The 20,295-nt window shown below is 38.9% G+C and overlaps 1 protein-coding gene across 3 annotated transcripts in view; it reads left to right on the forward strand.

Moving 5' to 3' along the window:
• The window catches only part of ARHGAP20 (Rho GTPase activating protein 20), a 149,042-nt gene extending 130,083 nt beyond the window's left edge, over positions 1-18,959 (forward strand). For all 3 annotated transcript variants that reach the window (XM_082343447.1, XM_082343448.1, XM_082343449.1), the window contains 3 exons: positions 2,119-2,308; positions 3,496-3,610; positions 4,682-18,959. In XM_082343447.1, coding sequence (XP_082199573.1) covers positions 2,119-2,308; positions 3,496-3,610; positions 4,682-6,534 — 2,158 coding nt within the window. In that variant the 3' untranslated portion in view covers positions 6,535-18,959. The remainder of the gene's footprint in view (positions 1-2,118; positions 2,309-3,495; positions 3,611-4,681) is intronic.
• Positions 18,960-20,295: the final 1,336 nt, after the last annotated feature.

Consider the following 20,295-nt stretch of genomic DNA (forward strand, 5'->3'; position numbering starts at 1 on the left):
TTGGTAAATATTTAACTAACCAGACAATTCCTTATATACTTCACTTAGCAACTGAATTCATATAGAGAAAATTCCTTCCCCTCAAGGAACTAAGTCTAGTCGAATAGATAGAATAGATAAAACAAAGAATAACAGTGTAGTATAATCAGTGCTATGAAAGAGACATATGGAGAAGTGTATGTGGGAATACTACAGAGGGAAAAGTATATTGTCTGTATTCATGCAAAGAATACATTGCCTATACTCATGCAAAGGTAAGTTGCTGGCAGGACTCGCCACCCTGATTCCTGAATATTTCCTGCATTATAAGAGAAGCAATACTTCCAGTTCTGTGAAAACCCAAGAATCCCAATATCATTTATTTGCCTATGCTTGTTTAGTACAGGTTTTTCTTGAGCAGCTTTCAAATACAAATTATTATCTACACACTGCTACTGATAGACACTTTTTATCAGTAGAAGAAAATAGTATAACTGTTGAAGACACCAGAATCAAAGCCATGTAACAAAATTCTATCTCTGCTTCCATTAAGGTTTGGTGGAAACCATTCAGAGGGAGTGAACCTCAGATTCTGTATTTTGTTGCTCATTGTCTAAAACTTTATATTCTACAGACTGTTAAATGGGCGATTTTTTTTTAAAGAGGGTAGACTTATGGCTTTCATACAAATACAAAATGAACACATGAAAGATTTTATTTAAAACATTAATTAATGAGAGAACTAGTAAGATATTACTGCCAGTTCAAAGGAGATTTCAAACTATCAATACCACAGCTTACATAGTTAAATCAGAAATGCTGAAATGAATTTACACGTAGATGCAAAACTGACTTTTACTACTGGGGCACGGGGGTGTGTGTACAAATAAACCATTTATCTCTCCACCAGACAGAATTTTCCAGTCTACAGACAAGTGTTAAGTGCATTGCTGTCAGTAATCTACAATTTTCAGAGTTGTAAAATAACTCAAAGGTTTAGGGCCCCCATAGAATCAGATACCCTAGAGCATGGGTCCCCAACCCCTGGGCCGTGGACCAGTACCAGTCTGCAGCCTGTTAGGAACTGGGCTGCACAGCAGGAGGTGAGTGAGCGGTGGGTGAGCGAGCAAAGCTTCATCTGCCGCTCCCCATCACTCCCCATCGCTTGCATTACCGCCTGAACCAGCCCCCCCACCCCACTGTCCCTGGAAAAATTGTCTTCCATGAAACCAGTCCCTGGTGCCAAAAAGGTTGGGGACCACTGCCCTAGAGTATGATAGACAGTGCCTTACTTTCCACTGAATACATTCAGTAATCTTTTGGTCCATTTCAGTATCTTTCATAATTTGTCCCTACAAAACTGTACTCTTTGTCAGTCCATAGTGCTGAAGAAACACCTCTCTGCTATTTATGCAACAGGAGTCAGATTACCCAATGTAACCCCAGGTTACAGATTCTTGTTGGAAAAAAGCAACAACCATGACTATCAACATATGTTTTCTGTATGGTAGTAAAAATCATTTTTAGTGAATGATCATTTAAAATCCCTTATCAATGACAAAATAGGAACAGTAGGAAAAATACTATCGTAAGCTTGACTTATGTGTGAAAGTAATACCAGTGAGATGAAGAGATGTGGGACAAAACTGACCTTGGAAGCTGTTGGAGCAGAGCATAAGCTCTCAGAATGGACCTGGGAGTCTTTGTAGCTGAAGTTTGGGTTTTTACCAAGAGACAGAATCCTTGTGTTGCTACTTGGAAGTAAAGGAGCATATTAAATATAACTGTTTAATTTCATCAGAAAGTTTTTTGGGGTTTTGGTTGAGAATATTCTGGAATATTACAGGATTTGCATAAGACACATTGCACCAGTTTCAGGTAAATATTTCAGGCAGCATTTTTCTATGAACCATTTTTCTGCATTCTTTCACATTTTCATTGGATTGTGAAGGCAGTGTACAAAATAAATAAATAAATCTCCAGTGCTCACTTTCTCTCCTATGTACAGGTAGTCCTCACTTTGCATGTACCATGTTAACGCACTTTCCTGTACATCTGAACTGTGAAAAGCAAGGGCTGCCTGGCTATACAAGTTTTCTATGAAATGTTTGCTTAAAGAGTGCATTTTTCTGTCTTTAGGCTATTAGACCAGCTTCCAAGAGCCAATGTTATTCTCCTAAGGTATCTTTTTGGGGTATTATACAACATTGAGCAACATTCCTCATCCAATCAGATGACTGCATTTAATTTAGCAGTGTGCATCGCTCCAAGCATTCTTTGGCCTCCTACTTCCTCCAGCCCAGAACTAGAAAACGAATTTACAAAAAAGGTAATGAAGTTTTTCATTTTTATGCTGTGAGGGACCAAGTCCCCATTTTGAACCTAACATTCAGGGTATTAATTCTGAAAGATATTTTCTTAAATAATTTCAGTACATACCCTTATAAATTTGAGTTCCTTGAGTGTTTTATCCTATCCTGGTAGACTGTAGAAAGGTGATTTCTTAAGCAAATAAAGTGATAGCAGTTGGATTACTTCCCTTTTCCCTTTCAGGAGGAAAACCAACTATGACTGACTGACTTAAACCATAGAGTGATAAGAAAGCAGTTGATATGATTTTAAAAAGAAATAAGGACTTTGGAATTTGACAGGTCAGGGTTGGATTCTCTGCCCTACCACTTGCCAGATGTACAATCTTGGGCAAAATTAGTTACATTGATCCACAGTTTCCTCATCTAAAAAATGGAGGTGTTGATAAAACATAGTTCATACAGTAGTTACTTGAAATCACACTCGTGTAGGGCCTGGTGGTTAGTACAGGGGTGGGGGTATCGGTTCCCCTTGCTCCCAGCATTCTGCCTGCTCCTTTGCCTCAGCTATTGGGGCAAGAAAACTATGTAAAGGTTCCGGTATATCCCATGGAGGCACAAAGCTCCCTAGTAAAATCTTACCTCTTCCCCCATGCACCTCCAGTTAGGGAGCCTAAGGGAAGGAAATGCATAGGAAGAGACTAGTCAGGCAAAATGCAAGTTTTCTCTCCAGCTGTCTCTCTCCTTCACAATAAATCCACAGAGGATACCTACCCACTTCCCACGCTTATGACACCTGCCTTTTACATAAGAAATGCATTTTATAAGTGTTCATCTAATGATGCTTCATGAATTTTAATGAGAAGGTATATTTCTTCACCCCAAATGCCCTATAGAGAATACTTAAAATTACTCTAATTTTAAAGACAGAACTATTGGCATAAAAATGTTAGCATTAAGCCAAGGCCACACATAATAACAAATAATAACTTTAGTCCACTGATTAAAGTTAATTTCTATACTCAGACTACTCTTGAAAGCATCATAGTTTTTTAGAGGAAACTGTATTGTATACTTTTAAAGCAGGCATGAATTTTTCTCAGGTTTCTTTTGCATTTTTTTTAGAATCAGGATTCATATATGAAATGTGATCTATAGACATGCTATATGAGAAGTAGCAGTTCATTTTTGTCCCTTTTTTGTGCAGGTTTCTCTTCTTATACAATTTCTGATTGAAAATTGCTGTCGGATATTTGGAGAAGAAATCACTTCCCTCTTGGGAGAGGTTTCAGTGAGATGTGATACTAGAGAGAATGCCTCAGGTATTGTGAATAATTGGATTGTTTTTTGTGGGAAACAGACACACATCTGTGAAGATCAGCTGGGACAGTGGTTATCCTGGAGCCCACAGCAGCTCAGGTGAAGGGGGCCTCTCACCTGGGTTAGTGGGCCTAGGACTTCTGCTCCTTCCTTAGAAGGCCTGCTAATAGGTCAGGGTATGTTAACACTGTGGTAGGGTTAAGAAATGTATAAGACAAGGTCCCAAACTCCAAGAAGTTGTTAGTGGCAGCGTTATATGGTATGATGTTTTTAACCTTTCTTTAAATAAAACTTTACAGGGAACTCCAATATGAATAACACAGCCGCTGTGGTTGAAACTGTAGTAGAAGGCCCAGAGGCAGTAGAGGCAGCCCTGGTTTTTTTACTCCTCACCTTCCTCCTAGAGGTCCCTGAGACTTCTCAGAATTCTAGTGCACTGCAAAAGCACTTTAAAAACAACTAACATCATGGGGCAGGCCAGGGTGTGTTAGGGGTAAAGACATTCAGCGTTCCAGATTATGAATTGCTGTACCACCAATTACTAGTTATGTTACCTTTGGCCAATTATTCTATGCCACTGAAAATCATTATCTTCGTTTATAAATATGGATAACCATAATATCTAACTGTGATGGTTGTATTAAAGATTAAATAAAGGATAGTAAAAAAAAAACTTTGTCAAATAGAAATTGATAGGGTTAGTAAATGGTATCTCTGAGACTAGAGTTAATTATGTATATCCACCAGCTAATCCATTTAAAAGACAAGAGTCTTATTCAGAACCTGGGTATATCTGGCATTAATTCCTTTATATTTTTAACTGTTCCTTGGTATCTCCTCATTGCTTTGAGGAAATCTTACTTAAGGAAAGCCCATTTCTTCAGGAACTGAGGTAAATCTAGTATACCCCAACAGTTTATTTTTAATTCTGCACTTACAACTGGGAAGATTGTGAAAGAGCCTTTCTTTCTTTAGAGTAGGAATTTGAACAATCTGCATGAAAACAGCATTAAGCTAAACATCATCACAGTTGGGTAAGTAAAAACAATAATCATGATTCGCTTTTTCAACAGATATCTCTTGCTTCCAACTGAATGACTCCTCCTATGACAGCTTGGAGAATGAGCTGAATGAGGATGTTGACGCCCCGTGTAGTGACTTGGTAAAGAAACTTGGTCAGGGTAGCAGAAGCATGGACTCCGTGTTAACCCTCAGTGACTACGACCTCGACCAGCCTGAGGTAGAAGGTCTTTTAACCCTGAGCGACTTTGACTTAGACCATTCTAAAGATGAAGACGTTCAAATGGAGCAGCCTCTTGAATCCAAGCCAGTGAACATTGCAGTGTACACAAAGGACCCCCTGCAGGATCACGCCAGGGCCCCCTCTGGCATGAGCACGCCCAGCCACCTGTCCACAACTGCAGCAGATGCTCCAAAAAGCTTGAGGCGACACCGGCGCTGCTCAGAGCCCAGCTATGACTATCTGGATTCAAAGCTTTCCTATCTCAGGGAGTTTTATCAGAAAAAGCTACGCAAGTCCAGCTGTGATGCAATTCTCTCAAAAAAAGATGAGAGCCATCTGAATCAGAATCAACCCCTCCAGGAAGAGGGTAAGACATGTTTTAAAAAGAGTTTAGTCATAGGCACTGATATCAAGAAAAATGCCACTAATAAAAATGTTAAGAAGAAAAGCTTGTCTGATAATGAAGGAAATCATGTAAAACTTTTTCCTAAATCCAAGCCAGTAGCTATTTCCATGGCATCTTATAGTCACATGTCCTCATGTGATCATCCCAGGAACCAGACCTTTGATACAGATACGTCTGGATACTCCCCACCACACACAACAGATGCCCTCAAGAGTTCAAGGAGGCACCGGCGATGCTCAGAGCCCAACATTGATGACCAACACTGCAAACTGACCTATCTCAGGGGGATTCATTCAAAGAAACAACATAAAGTCAGCTATGAAGCCAGTCTCTTGCATGGAGAGGAAGATTATCTCAAGCGGCACAAGTCTTTGCAAATGGAGGGGCAAAAGCTTATTAATCAGAGTTTGGTCATGGGGATTGAGGTGGGCAAGACTAGTGCCACAAACCAAAACACTGATAAGGTTTTACCCCCAAGATTAAACATTTGCTCTAGGACTAGCTATTCCAGCTTGTCCTCCCCAGGCACTTCTCCATCTGGCTCATCAGTGAGCTCCCAAGACAGTGCTTTTTCTCAGATTTCTGAACACTCCGTGTTTACACCCACTGAAACTTCCTCTCCAATAGATTGCACTTTTCAGGCTCAAAGAAAACAGGAAGAGCTTTCTTCTGACTTTAGCAGTTCCAGCCTCATTTCTGGAATTCCTGGTCCCTCATCAGGGCAGGCCAGCGGCCGCCTAGCTTATACAAAAAAGGACAGTGTAGAGTGGCATTCACAAATGCATTCTGTAACTCTTCACCCCAGCACATGGTTGAGAAATGGAGTAGCCAGTTTGAAAAACTGGTCCCTCAAAAAGAAGGCAAGGGCACCCAGACCAGAGGAAAATAAAATAGGTTCTGTAAAAGGACACACGGAGCCTCCTCCACATGCTTCTGGTGTTTCAGAAGCCAACGCACTGGATGAGAGACAGAAAGACATGCCCCAAAGGGCGGCTGAAGGGCTTGGAGCTGTGCAAACAGCCCACTGGTATAGTTCTTACCCCAGCCAGGACTCAGAGAAACACTGTAGCTCTCCAGTCAGCCTAGTGGAAGACAGACTCGGGCTTTGTATGAAGTCACCCGAGGAAGGAGAGATTAGTGGGCAGTGTTCTCCTGGTACTCTGCCTCACGGAAGATCCTCACCCAGCTCTTTGACTGTGGGTCATGTGTGCAGCCCAGACTCAGGGCCTACAGTGGTTTGTGATGTTGAGGACAGACATTTGACCAAAGACATTTAACCACAATAAGAATCTGATGTCTACAAGAACAGAAACTGGGCTAATCATGATATAAAGATAATAATTATTATGACCTCTTTGTGTAAAATACCTGGGATGGGTAGCATAAGGATAATCATTGCTAATACTTAGGACAACAAAAGAATTCTCTTTATTGAGACTATTTGGCAAAAAGTTTAGACTCAAAAATTTTGTCACCTAAGTGTTTGGGAGGCTTTTCCTTATTAGAGCATGGTTTGGTCCTGTCATGCGTTTTAAGAGCTACAAGCAGAGGGCTAGAGAAAGCATCTTCTGTAGAGTAAACATGCCATGTATGATGAAATTAGTAACCTGAGAAAGCCAGGATGTCAAAAGTGAAGAATAGGAACTGTAGAGAGAGAGGGAAGGGTGCAGAGAAACCATCCACATTCCATGGAATGTGTTTAATAAGGAGGCAAGAAAAATGCCACTAATCAAAGCTACAGAAGGAAAACAAGAATAAAGGAAATTATTTGAAACTTTTCCCCAAATCTGAACCAGTGGCCATTTCTGTGACGTCTTATAGTCAGTCACATGCCCTCACAACATCATTTCAGGTGTTAGTTAGCCCATTGATGCAGCTAGAGAGGAAGAAAACTGCAGTGATTCAAAAGCCATGAGTACCATGATATAATAGTTTTTTGTTTGTTTGTTTTGTTTGGTTGTGTTGGTTGTGTTTTTCCATTAGTATTTCATTGCTCCGCAGAGGTTCCAGGACACAGAACTATGAGGAGAAAGAAGAAGATGGTTGCTCATTTCAGTGTCCTTGCAAGGTGCCTGAGCTAGAAACGTTCTCCAGAAATGCATTTTTCCTATTACAAGGTGACCTTCTGACTGTGTTTGCTGTCTTAGTGTGGAGGAAAAAACTGCCACAGCAGTCCTTTCTCTATTACACGATTGCTATTGCCAACATGTGATCAAAGCATGGCTCCTCTTTGCTGAAATGTTTTTCTGCTCCTTGCCTCTTAGATTAGTCAGCCAGAAAAAATTACTGGTAAATCATCCCTTTTCTGATTGTCACTTGGCAGTTGAGAACAGTTTTGAGGTTGGCAGGTTATAAAGAGTCACAGAATAGAGGAACCATAAGAGTGGCTGTCAGGCCTTCTTTCAGACAGTCATCGGCTTTGGATTTTCTTACATCCAGAAGTTTTTACATATTATTTGTCCCAAATGATTCATGGTTTATACCCATTGGTTTATTTCATATCCATGGACATTTCTCCTCTCTCTTGCCTTAAAGTTTATACCAGTACCTCTCCTGGATTATTTCCATGGATTCTTTGGTCTTGTCAGCCAGTGTGAAGGGGTAGAATCAGAAATGGATGTGCATCTTCCTTCATTTTAAATACTTACTTACAAGAAGTTGCTTAGAGCCCATTTGGTTTCTTTAGTTCAGTATCAGATGGACCTTCCTCCCACAAACTTGCTTATTCCAAATTATTTTTCTCAGCCACCCAGAAACTTTCATGTCAAAATGTTCTTTCACTGTTGTCCTAAAGGTTGCATTTTTCAGTTATAGAAAAAACAATAATGTTTTCTGTAAGATAGAAGAAGTCCTTTCAGTATTAGCTATAGGTGCTACCTACCTCTAGGGGACATGGCCCTGTTTGTCCTAAGCATTATAATTAACTTTTAGAACCCTCTCCAAAGAGCTCCTTTATGACACTGGCCATCTCAGTCACAGATGTGAAGTAGATTTTACCTTATAACTAACCACTCCTATATTTAGACTCCTAAGTGTCCATAGGCATATTTTGTGGTATAATATATAAAGGCAACAGGGATTCCCCTCACCCTTAGGGCATACTACTGCAGAACCACAAGATGTGAATGAAGCTCTTACGGCTTGGAGTGTCTTTCCAGAAGAAATTGCTTCTCTACTTAACAAAATAATAGTTCTATCCTCTTTGCTTTCATATTGATGGATAGGAAATCATCCACTCAGTTTGAAGCATGGAAGAAAATAGATGCTGAGGTTCTTCAATAACCATTCCTACTCTCTGTGTTCCCTTAGATACTCCTGTAACATTTAATGTGAATAGTTAATATTGCTGTAAAGTATTATATTGTATGATTTGAAGACAGACTACATGTCATTTTATTATACTCTGTCAATCTATAATATATTAGACCAATGCTTTATCTAAAATGCTTTTGAGTTTGTATAATATATCTTGACAAATTTTACTACCATATGTTATGTAATAAATGTGTATTTTTGTACTTGCAGAAACTGCTGCTAAATTTTAAAGTTGTTTGGTTTTAAAGGCACTGATAATGGATATGTATGAAGTCCATTTTGTCTATTAAATAAAACACCATTCTTCAGAGTTAACAGTCCCACCAGAGCAATATTGCCCTTTGTAGACTCGTTTTAGCTAATGAGCCCAATTTCTGCTTAACATTGGAAATTTCATAAAATGTAATTAATGTTGAATTGGAACTTTGAGCTTTTAGTCATAGGCCATGGTCAGTCTCTCTAGAAAAAGAGGTTTTTTTCTTTTATAGTTTTCTAATCTTACTGTTTACCAAACAAGTTATGCTTCAGACACAAAGTCTTCATTTTCCTTAGATACTATATTTACACTGCGCTCCTAGAATCAGATACATATTAAGTCTATATTCTCATATCAGAGAACCATCAACTCAGTTTAATTGATTGTATGAGATTTTCTTGTCTAAATTTGAACCATTCTGACCAGAGTATCCAGTTGATTCCAGACACGTCCAGACATTCCAAGATGTCTGGATCCAGATATTACAAGACATCAGTACTTATGAAGTTGTGTAAACTTATCAAATATTCTCATTTCCCATGACTGCTGCATCTTTGCCTTCTCAAAGTTCATGGAAGTTCACTCTGTGTAAGTTTAAGCACCATTTCAAGAAGATTCAAAAAAATATACTACCTTAGTCCAGAAAAAAATGGTTTGCTCTGAGCAAAATGCAAAGATGATTTTTGCTTTTAAAGAAGAGGCTTAATCTACTAAAAACATTGGATTCAATAAATTATCTCACTTTGTGTTTTTCTACTTTTCATGGCATGGCATCGAATTGAAAGGATCTAATGTATCCTTGAACCAATGGCATATTTTGTCTTTGAAAATAAGAATATTATGTATCTTAATCCAAATTATGGTAGTAAGTGTTTCACTGATCTTTTCCTACCTGGTCATGTTTTAATGACTTGAGAGGAAGTCTTTGCAAACTGTTTATTTCAATACAAAGAAAAAAATGAATAATAAAGCTGGGTAAAATGTTAACTTCTTTAATATCTAGTCTGTTTACAAGGATATCTCATAAGCTAAGTTTCCTGCTGAAAGGAAGAGTACTCTTGAGTTCTGTGCTTTCTACCCCAAGTATGAGTCTACTCTGTTCCTAAGCCACCTGTGAGTATAAATCCTTCATTTGTATTATTTTAAAAAAGGGGAACTAAGTAAACTTTAGTTCTGTATAATGTCAGATAGGTGGTAGAATTGGCAGAAGGCTCTGAGGTGTAATTTGGAAAATTTTGTTTCCAAGTCCCAAAGAAATATGCACAGGGTGGTAATAGATGTATATTGTTTCTTAATTTGTACAGTGTGTGTTCTCATTTTGCAATGTCAGAGGGCATGTGCATTTGTAGATAGTTCAAAGTGTTTTTCTAACCTATTTAATTTCTTAAGGCAAAGTAAATATGTTTTCAGGAGTTTGATTTTATATGACAATAGAAGATGCGGGTTTGGGAGACATTAAGATTTAAATGCTAGTTGTTTTCATTCATCTAGGTTTAATTTTTAGATTACAGTAACTTGGAATTAAATTTAGAACTTCTTACAGCCTCTTGATCTGCTATGAGTAGTGAATAAATTAGCTAAAAACCTGTACTTGTGAGGCAGGCCCATTACTCTGGGCCAGTAAAATGGATGCTGTAAAGAAATACTCTGTCTCTACCAGGTCACAGGGACTGATGGTTACTGCCTAAAATTTTCAGAAGGAAAAAAGACATTTTATATCTTTGCCCCAAGAATGAGATGACTGAGAAGCAGAGAATCATCAAAATACATGAACACAGAGAAGCTTACTGCTTGAAGCTTACAGCAAATGAACAGAGGGGGAGGAAAGCTTTAGATGAGCTAATTCACTGAGTCACAAAGAGTTCAAGGAAAATTAAGAAAAGGGAAAGAGTATGGCTAGGGAGAGATAGAGATGTTACAAATGATATGTATGCTAGTCAGGCAGTTTAATTTTTATTGCCAGGTACTATTCTAGACCCCAGGATAAAGGTAAAAAAAGATAGATTGTTCCTGTCCTCAGGGACCTTAAAGAACTAAGGGAAAATTTGGGCTGTGTAGAAGAAGGGGAGCAGTAACATTGGGCACTCACTGTTGCCTGCATGCACTGGCAACCAGAGCATTATTAGTTTTATTTCATTTAGTGCTCACAATAGCCCTATGTTCTAGGTACATTCAGCTAGAAGCTCATTCTGACCACAGGCACGTTTTTTTCACTTTCACCTTAAAATAGGGATGATGATAATACCTCTTCCATAATAAAGCAGATACAAGTTATGTATGAGGACCAATCCGAACTTTGCTAAGTTATTGTGTCTCAGCTAGATATCTCTAAGAGAATCATTCAGGATCAGAAATAATTCAGAAACCTATGATAAATGTAAAAATATTTGGGCTGAAAGTTGGTCCAAACAAAATGATGTAGACTTGTGTCTCCCTGCTCCTTCTAAGTACATCTATATATCCTGAAAACAATGCAAAGGACAACCAAAGGAGAACCCTAAAAGATGGGTGAATTGGTTCAGAACCCTAGGACTGGAAAAAAACACAGTAACAGAACATCTTACATCCCCTCAGCCAACAGAAGAAGGAGAGCCAGGCCCGGCCTTTTCCAACCCAGCAAAAGAAGGCAGCAGAGATATGTGCATTCCTCTCCCAGATCAGAGGGAGTCCTTCTGACACCATTGGGTAAGCCAGGCACCACCAGCAAGAGGGAGAGTTGAGCCACACTAAGTGGCCAGGCCTGAGACTTCCCTCCCCCACTGGGAGATACTGGAGTGGCCAGGCAACAACAGAAAGGACTCAGTCACAACAAGCAGTTCAGCCTGGGAAGCATCTTTGCCCCAGCAGGCATAAGACTCCCCCCCACCCAACCACCCAAAGACACTAGGATGGCCAGAAGCCATGGAAGGGAGGGATTCTATACCACAAAAAGCACTCAGCCTGGGGAGTCTCAGGGCAAAGAACAAATAGGCTTCTCTGGCTGAGAACAGATCAAAGTAGTACCACAAAGGCTCTGAAAAACTATCAATGGACCTACAATGCCTGGTAGGCCAGGGCCAATGTGCTAAAGCTAAACAGGTGACTGCCTACTAAAATAAAAGATTTAAATAGGGCCCAGAGTCTCCTAACCTAACAGACAAAATGTCCGGGATACAATTTGAAATCACATGTCATACCAAGAACCAGGAAAATCACAACTTCAATGAGAAAAGACAACTGACACCAACATCAAGATGATTTAAAAGCAGCCATCTTAAAAGTGTGTCAATGGGCAAATAAATACAAATTATCTTGAAACAAATGAAAAAAAGAAAAAAGAAAATCCTACCAAAGAAATAGAAGTTGTACAAAAGGGCCAAATGAAAATTGTAGAACTGAAAAATACAATAACCGATTTTAAAAACTCACTGTGTAAACTCAGTAACAGAGTGGAGATGACAGAGGATAGAATCAGTGAACTTGAGGACAGATAGAATTTACACAATCTGAACCACAGAGAAAATAGACTAAAATAAATAAATAAGAATGAACAGAGCCTCAGAGACCTGTGGAACAGTAACAAAAGATCCAACATTTGTATCATCAGAGTTTCAGAAAGAGAGAGGGTAGGGCTGAAACAGTATTCAGAGAAATGATATCTAACAACTTCCCAAATTTGATAAAATACACAAACCTACACATTCAAGAAGCTGAGTGAAACCCAAACTGGATAAATGCAAAGAAAGACACATCACAATTAAATGTTTGAAGACTAATGATGAAAAAAGTGTTGAAAGCAGTAAACAACACCTTACCTATAGGGGAACACCAAATTAAATTATCATCTGAAACTATGGAGGCCAGAAGAAAGTGGCACATTTTGCAAGTGCTGAAAGAAAAGAACTGTCAACCCAGAATCCCATATCCAGTGAAACTGTCCTTTGTAAATGAAGGAAAAATAAAGACCTTCTCAGATGAAGGAAAACTTTAAAGAATTTGTCACTAACAGACAGACTCTTAAAGACTGACCAAAGGAATTTATTTAAACAGAAAGTAAATGCTAGAGAAAGGGAATTTGGTGCATCAGGAAGAAAAGACAATGGAAGGGAGAAATAATAGTATATAATGGTTGACTCTCCACATGAGTTTTAGAAGTCATATTTGATGCTTGAAACTAAAATTATAACACCATTCGATACTCAAGACAATGATATTTGAAAGTGGGAAAAATAAAGGGACCTAATAGAAATGAGGTTTCCATACTTCACTTGAAGGGGTAAAATGTTGATAACAGTAGAATGTAATACACTATATATGTATATTGTAATAATTAGGGCAACTACAGAAACTATATATTTGGAGAACATTTCTTTCCAAAACACCATAAGTAAATCAGGATGGAATCCTTAAAAAATGTTTAAGCCACAGGAAGACAAAATAGAGACAGAAGAACAAAAAGTAGAGGAAAAAACAGAAAACAGACAATAAAATGGCATGCTTAAACTCCAACATATATTACCTTAAATATAAATGATCTGCATGTATCAATCAAAAGGCAAAGATTGACAGAGTGGATTAAAAAACAAACAAAAAAAACCTTACCTAACTACGTCCTATCTACAGGAAACTCACTTCAAATTCAATGACATAGATAAGTTGAAAGTAAAAGGATGAAAAAGATACACCATGCAAACATTAATCAAAAGAGAGCAGGAGTGGCTATATTAAAATTGGATAAGGTAAACTTCAGATCAAGGAAAATAACCAGAGACAGAAAGGGATATCACATAACAATAAAAAGCTCAATCCATCAAGAAGATATAACAACCCTAAATGTGTATGAACAAACAACAAATCTTCAAAATATGTAAAGCAAATAATGACATAACTGAAAGGAGAGATAAAACCACAATTACAGTTGAAGTCTTCAACACTCCTCTCTCAACAATTGATAGAACAACTAGACAGAAAACCAGCAAGGATATAGACCTCACGAGCACCATGAATCAAAAGGTTATAATAGGCATTTATAGAACACTTCACCCAACCATAACAAAATACACATTCTCTTCAATTGCCCATGGAACATAAACCAAAACAGACCATATCCTGGGCCACAAAACAAATATCAACATTTTTTAAAAGTCAAAATCATGCAGAATGTTTTCTGACCACAATGCAATCTAACTAGAAATCAATAACAGAAAGATAACAGGAAAATCTTCAAACACATGGAAACCAAACAACATACTGCTAAATAATCCATTGGTCAAAGAGGAAGTTTCAAAGGAAATTTTTTTCGATGATAAAAGTAAATGAAAATACAACATATCAAAATATGTGGTATACTGCTAAAGCAATGTCAAGACGAAAATTCATAATACTAAGTGCTTACACTAAAAAAGAGGAAAGGAGAGGAGTCAAGATGGTGGAATAGGAGGACACGGAATTAGTCACTCCTCATGGGTACAGTAGGAATTCATCTACGGATGGGACAATTCCCACAGAGCACCTGCTGAACGTTAGTGGAAGACTTTGGACACCTAAAAAAACGAAAGAAAGAAAGAAAAAATAAAAGTAATCAGGAAAGGGACCAGCAACCCCAGCAGGAAGCTGAAGGTGAGTGGAGGTCCCCAGACTCAGAAAAACTCACTCATGGTGGGAAAATCAGCTGGGACAGAAAAGGACCTTCATGGGGATCAAAGGAGAATGCAGTACGGTCTGTGGAAGGCAGGACAAAGTAAGAACTGCAGGCAGGGTCTACACTGCAGCTCTGCACATTCCCGAATTGAGTTGCCAGCTGTGAAAAGGAGCTGGGCACTGGAAAGTAGGCTTTGGAGCAGGGACCCAGGGAAGGCACAGCTGTTGGCTGTGAAAATACAGACTGAAGGGACAGGAGTAAGAAGCCCCACAACTGGGAAAGTCTCAGAAAAAGCCTGAGATACCATAAAATAAGACATCAGTGTTGAGTGGCACACAAGGGGCAGAGCCGCCATTATAACCCCTTTTCCCAACCGCCTGCTTCTTCAGCCTCCGTGGGCACTGGGAGGAGCTCCCATCTGAGCAAGCCCACTCCCCCCCCCTCTGATCAGGGTCTCCTCTGCCCATGTGGGCTCTGGGGACCTGAGTGCCACCCATCCCAAAACCTCCTTGGGAATCAGCCTGGGCACCCCTGCCTGGGACAAGAAACTGCCGATGCTGCTGGGGGCTGAGTTCTAAAGCATGGGGCTGGGGGAAAGGATCCAGGGAGAGGAACACTGTGGGCTGTGTGGATACAGCAGAGGGGACGGGAATGAGGCGGCACGTGGCCGGGAATGCCTGTAAAGGAAGCTTAGTCTGCCTAGAAAGGGAGTCACCATTGTTGAGAGGTGCATGAGGGGCAGGGCCGCCACCACTCCCATTCACCAGAGCCACAGTCTCTTCCAACTACCTGCTGGACCCACTGCCGCAGGCAAATTGCAGACACTCCAATTGTGGTCGCAGTACTCAGGCCCCAGCATGAGTGAGTAAGTGTGCCCCAAGCAGCCTCTGCTTTCGCTCCCTCCCACCTGGGCAAGGAAAAGAGCCTGAGGGCAGCACACACGCAGAGGTAGGGTCAAAACCAAAGCTGAGCCCCAGGGGTGGTGCGACTAAGGAAGAGGAACAGAAATCTTTCCATGCAGCTGCACAAGCTGTGGATTAAATCCCTGAGATCGGCTGGACAAATCCTGCATCTCTGGAATACCTGAATAGACAACAAGTGTTTCAACATTTGAGACCAGACTGCCTTGGCAGCACTGGGCTCTGGGGACAAGTGCACGTGGGAATCGGGCCAGGTCAGAGTCTGTGCTGGCTCCACAGTGCCCACAGCAGGTCCAGAGACCTACCTAGAGGTATTGGGGGCTTCCTGGGGAGGCGGGATTGGCTCTGGCTCACTGTGGGAGCAAGGACACTGACAGAGGAGGCCCCAGGAAAATATTCTTCTTACTATTATTCTTATTTTGTTTGTTTTATGTTGCTTAGTTGTTGGCATTGTTACTTTTATTTTTTGCCTTTTATTTTTGGTATTTATTCTTTTCAATCTTTTTTCAATATATGTAATTTTTTATTTCTCTATTTTTAATTTACTTTTTGTTTCTTTGCGGTTTTTTCCTTGTTTTTCTTCTTCCTTATCTGCTTTTTATTTTATTTTTCTTCTTTACGTTGTTTTTATGTGTGTATTTTATGTTTTCTTCACTTTTTATGTTGTCTGTTTGCTTTCTGTTTTGTTTTATTTTTCATTCTTTGTTTTTGTTAGTTTAGCCCTTATTGACTGTTCCCATATTAGAATTCTTTTGTTTGTTGGTCTGTTCCCTTGTTTTTTTAATTTTCTTTTATTTTTTTATTTTTTCTCTTTTTTTCTGAGTGTGTGTGTGTGTGTGTGTGTGTTTGCATGCTGTGTTGTTGTTGCTGCTGTTTGATGCTGTTTTTGCTATTTGTCTTGGGTTTTGTTCATCTGTTTTCTTTTCATGTTTTTTCCTTTCCTTTTCTTTTCTATCTTTTCTCTCAGGTCACACTGTGTGGCTTGTGGGCTCTTGGTTCCCCAGCCAGGTGTCGGACCTGGGCCTCTGGGGTGGGAGCGTAGGGTCCAGGATGCTGGACCACCAGAGAATTCCCAGGTCAGGGAATATAAATTGGTGTATGTGCTCCTAGAGGTATCCATATCAACACCAAGACCAAGCCCCACAAAACTGCCTGCAGGCTCCAGTGCTAGACACCTCACTCCAAACAACCAGCAAGACAGGAACACAGCCCCACCCATCAGTAGACAGGCTGCCTAAAGTCGTACTAAGCTCACAGACACCCTAAGACACACCAACTGATGAGGACCTGCCTTTCAGAGGGAAAAGACTCACTCTACCCACCATAGCGCAGGCACCAGGCCTTCCCACCAGGAAACCTGCACAAGCCCCTGGACCAACCTCACTCACCAGGGGGCAGACAACAGAAGCAAGAGGAACTATGACCCTGCAGCCTGTGGAAAGAAGAACATAAAAACAGTAGGTTAGACAAAATGAGATGACAGAGAAGTATGATGCAGATGAAGGAGGAACATAAAATCCCACAAGACCATATAAATGAAGAGGAAATAGGGAAATAGGCAATCTACCTGAAAAAGAATTCAGAGTAATGACAGTAAAGATGATCCAAGATCTTGGAAATAGAATGGAGGCATGGATCAAGAAGATTAAAAAGGACCTAGAAGAACTAAAGAACAAACAATAAGTGAGGAACCACACAATAACTGAAATGAAGAATAAACTAGAGGAAATCAACAGCAGAATAACTGAGGCAGAAGGACAAATAAGTGAGCTGGAAGACAGAATGGCAGAAATAACTGCCAAGGAGCAGAATAAAGAAAAAGAATGAAAAGAATAAGGACAGTCTCAGAGACCTCTTGGAAAACATTGAATGCACCAACATTCAAATTATAGGGGTCCCAGAAGAAGAAGAGAAAGGAAAAGGGCCTGAGAAAATATTTGAAGAGATTATAGTTGAAAACTTCCCTAACATGGGAAAGAAAATAGTCAATCAAGTCCAGGAAGCACAGAGAGTTCCATACAGGATAATCCCAAGGAGAAACATGCCAAGACACATATTAATCAAAGTAACAAAAATTAAATACAAAGAAAAAATGTTAAAAGCAGCAAGGGGAAAGCAACAAATAACCTACAAGGGAATCCCCATAAGGTTATCAGCTAATTTTTCAGCAGAAACTCTGCAGGTCAGAAGGGAGTGGCAAGGCATTTAAAGTGATGAAAGGGCAAAAGTTACAAACAAGACTACTCTACCCAGAGAGGATCTCATTCAGATTCGACAGAGAAATCAAAAGCTTTAAGCAAAAGCTAAGAGAATTCAGCACCACCAAATCAGCTTTACAACAAATGCTAAAGGAACTTCTCTAGGCAAGAAACACAAGAAAATAAAAAAGGACCTACAAGAACACATGCAAAACAATTAAGAAAATGGTAATAGGAACATACATATCTATAATTACCATACATGTAAATGGATTAAATGTTCCAACCAAAAGACACAACTAACTGAATGGATACAAAAACAAGACCTATGTATACACAGTCTACAAGAGACCCACTTCAGGCCTAGGGACACATACAGACTGAAAGTGAGGGGAAGGAAAAAGATATTCCATGCAAATGGGAATCAAAAGAAAGCTGGAGTAGCAATACTCATATCAGACAAGATGGACTTTAAAATAAAGACTATTACAAGAGACAAGGAAGGACACTACATAATGGTAAAGTGATCAATCCAAGAAGAAGATATAACAATTATAAATATCTATACACCCAATATAGGAACACCTCAATACATAAGGCAAATGCTAACAGCCATAAAAGGAGAAATTGACAGTAACACAATAATAGTGAGGAATTTTAACATCCCACTTACACCAGTGGACAGATAATCCAGACTGAAACACAAGCTTTAAATGACACAAGAGACCAAATAGACTTAAATGATATTCATAGGACATTCCACCTGAAAGTGGAAGATTACACTTTCTTCTCAAGTGCTCAGGAATATTCTCCAGGATAGATCACATGTTGGGTCACAAATAAAGCCTTGGTAAATTTAAGAAAATTGAAATCATATCAAGAATATTTTCCAACCACAATGCTAGGAGATCATAAATCAATTACAGGAAAATAACTGTAAAATACAAACACATGGAGGCTAAACAACACGTTACTAAAGAACCAAGAGATTGCTGAAGAAATCAAAGGGGAAATCAAAAAATACCTAGAAAAAAATGACAATGAAAACACGACGACCCAAAACCTATGGGATGCAGCAAAATCAGTTCTAAGAAGGAAGTTTATAACAATACAATCCTACCTCAAGAAACAAGAAAAACCTCAAATAAACAACCTAAACTTACACCTAAAGCAACTAGAGAAGGAAGAAGAAACAAAACCCGAAGTTAGTAGAAGGAAAGAAATCATAAATATAAGAGCAGAAATAAACGAAATACAAATGAAGAAAAGAATAGCAAAGATCAATAAGACTAAAAGCTAGTTCTTTGAGAAGATAAACAAAATTGATAAACCTTTAGCCAGACTTATCAAGAAAAAAAAGAAGAGGACTCAAATCAATAAAATTAGGAGTGAAAAAGAAATTACAACTGACAACACAGAAATACATAAAATCATAAGAGAGTACTACAAGCAACAATATGCTAATATAATGGACCACCTGGAAGAAAAGGACAAATTCTTAGAAAAGTACAACCTTCCAAAACTGAACCAAGAAGAAATAGAAAATATGAACAAACCAATCACAAGTAATGAAACTGAAACTGTGATTAAAAATCGTCCAACAAACAAAAGTCCAGGACCAGATGGCTTCACAGGTCAATTCATCAAACATTTAGAGAAGAGCTAACAAACACCTATCCTTCTCAAACTCTTCCAAAAAATTGCAGAGGATGAAACATAGCCAAACTCATTCTATGAGGACACCATCACCCTGATACCAAAACCAGACAAAGATACCACAAATAAATAAAACTACAGGCCAATATCACTGATGAACATAAATGCAAAAATCCTCAACAAAATACTGGCAAACCGAATCTAACAACACATTAAAAGATCATACACCATGATCAAGTGGGGTTTATCCCAGAACTGGAAGGATTCTTCAATATACGCAAATCAATCAATGTGATACACCATATTAACAAATTGAAGAATAAAAACCATATGATCTCAGTAGATGCAGAAAAAGCTTTGGACAAAATTCAACACCAATTTATGATAAAAACTCTCCAGAAAGTGGGCATAGAGGGAACCTACCTCAATATATTAGAGGCCATATATGACAAACCCGCAGCAAACATTATTCTCAATGGTGAAAAACTGAAAGTATTTCCTCTAACATCAGGAAAAAGACAAGGGTGTCTCACCATTTGTCTCACCACTCTTATTCAACATAGTTTTGGAAGTCCTAGCCACAGCAGTAGAGAAGAAAAAGAAATAAGAGGACTTCAAATTGGAAAAGAAGGAGTAAAACTCTCACTGTTTGCAGATGATGTAATCCTATACATAAAAATTGCTAAAGATGCCACCAGAAAACTACTAGAGTTAATCAATGAATTTAGGAAAGTTGCAGGATACAAAATTAATACACAGAAATCTCTTTCATTCCTATACACTAACAACAAAAGATCAGAAAAAGAAATTAAGGAAACAATCCCATTTACCATTGCAACAAAAAGAATATATCAAAATATTTAGGAATAAACCTACCTAAGGAGGAAAAAGACCTGTACACAAAAAACTATAAGATACTGATGAAAGAAATCAAAGATGACACAAACAGATGGAGAGATATACCATGTTCTTAGATTGGAAGAATCAATTTGTGGAAACGACTATACTACCCAAAGCAATCTACAGATTCAATACAATCCCTATCAAATTACCAATGGCATTTTTCACAGAAC

Source organism: Balaenoptera borealis (genome assembly GCF_965194805.1).
Source record: "Balaenoptera borealis genome assembly, chromosome: 11".
Taxonomy (NCBI): Eukaryota; Metazoa; Chordata; class Mammalia; order Artiodactyla; family Balaenopteridae; genus Balaenoptera; species Balaenoptera borealis.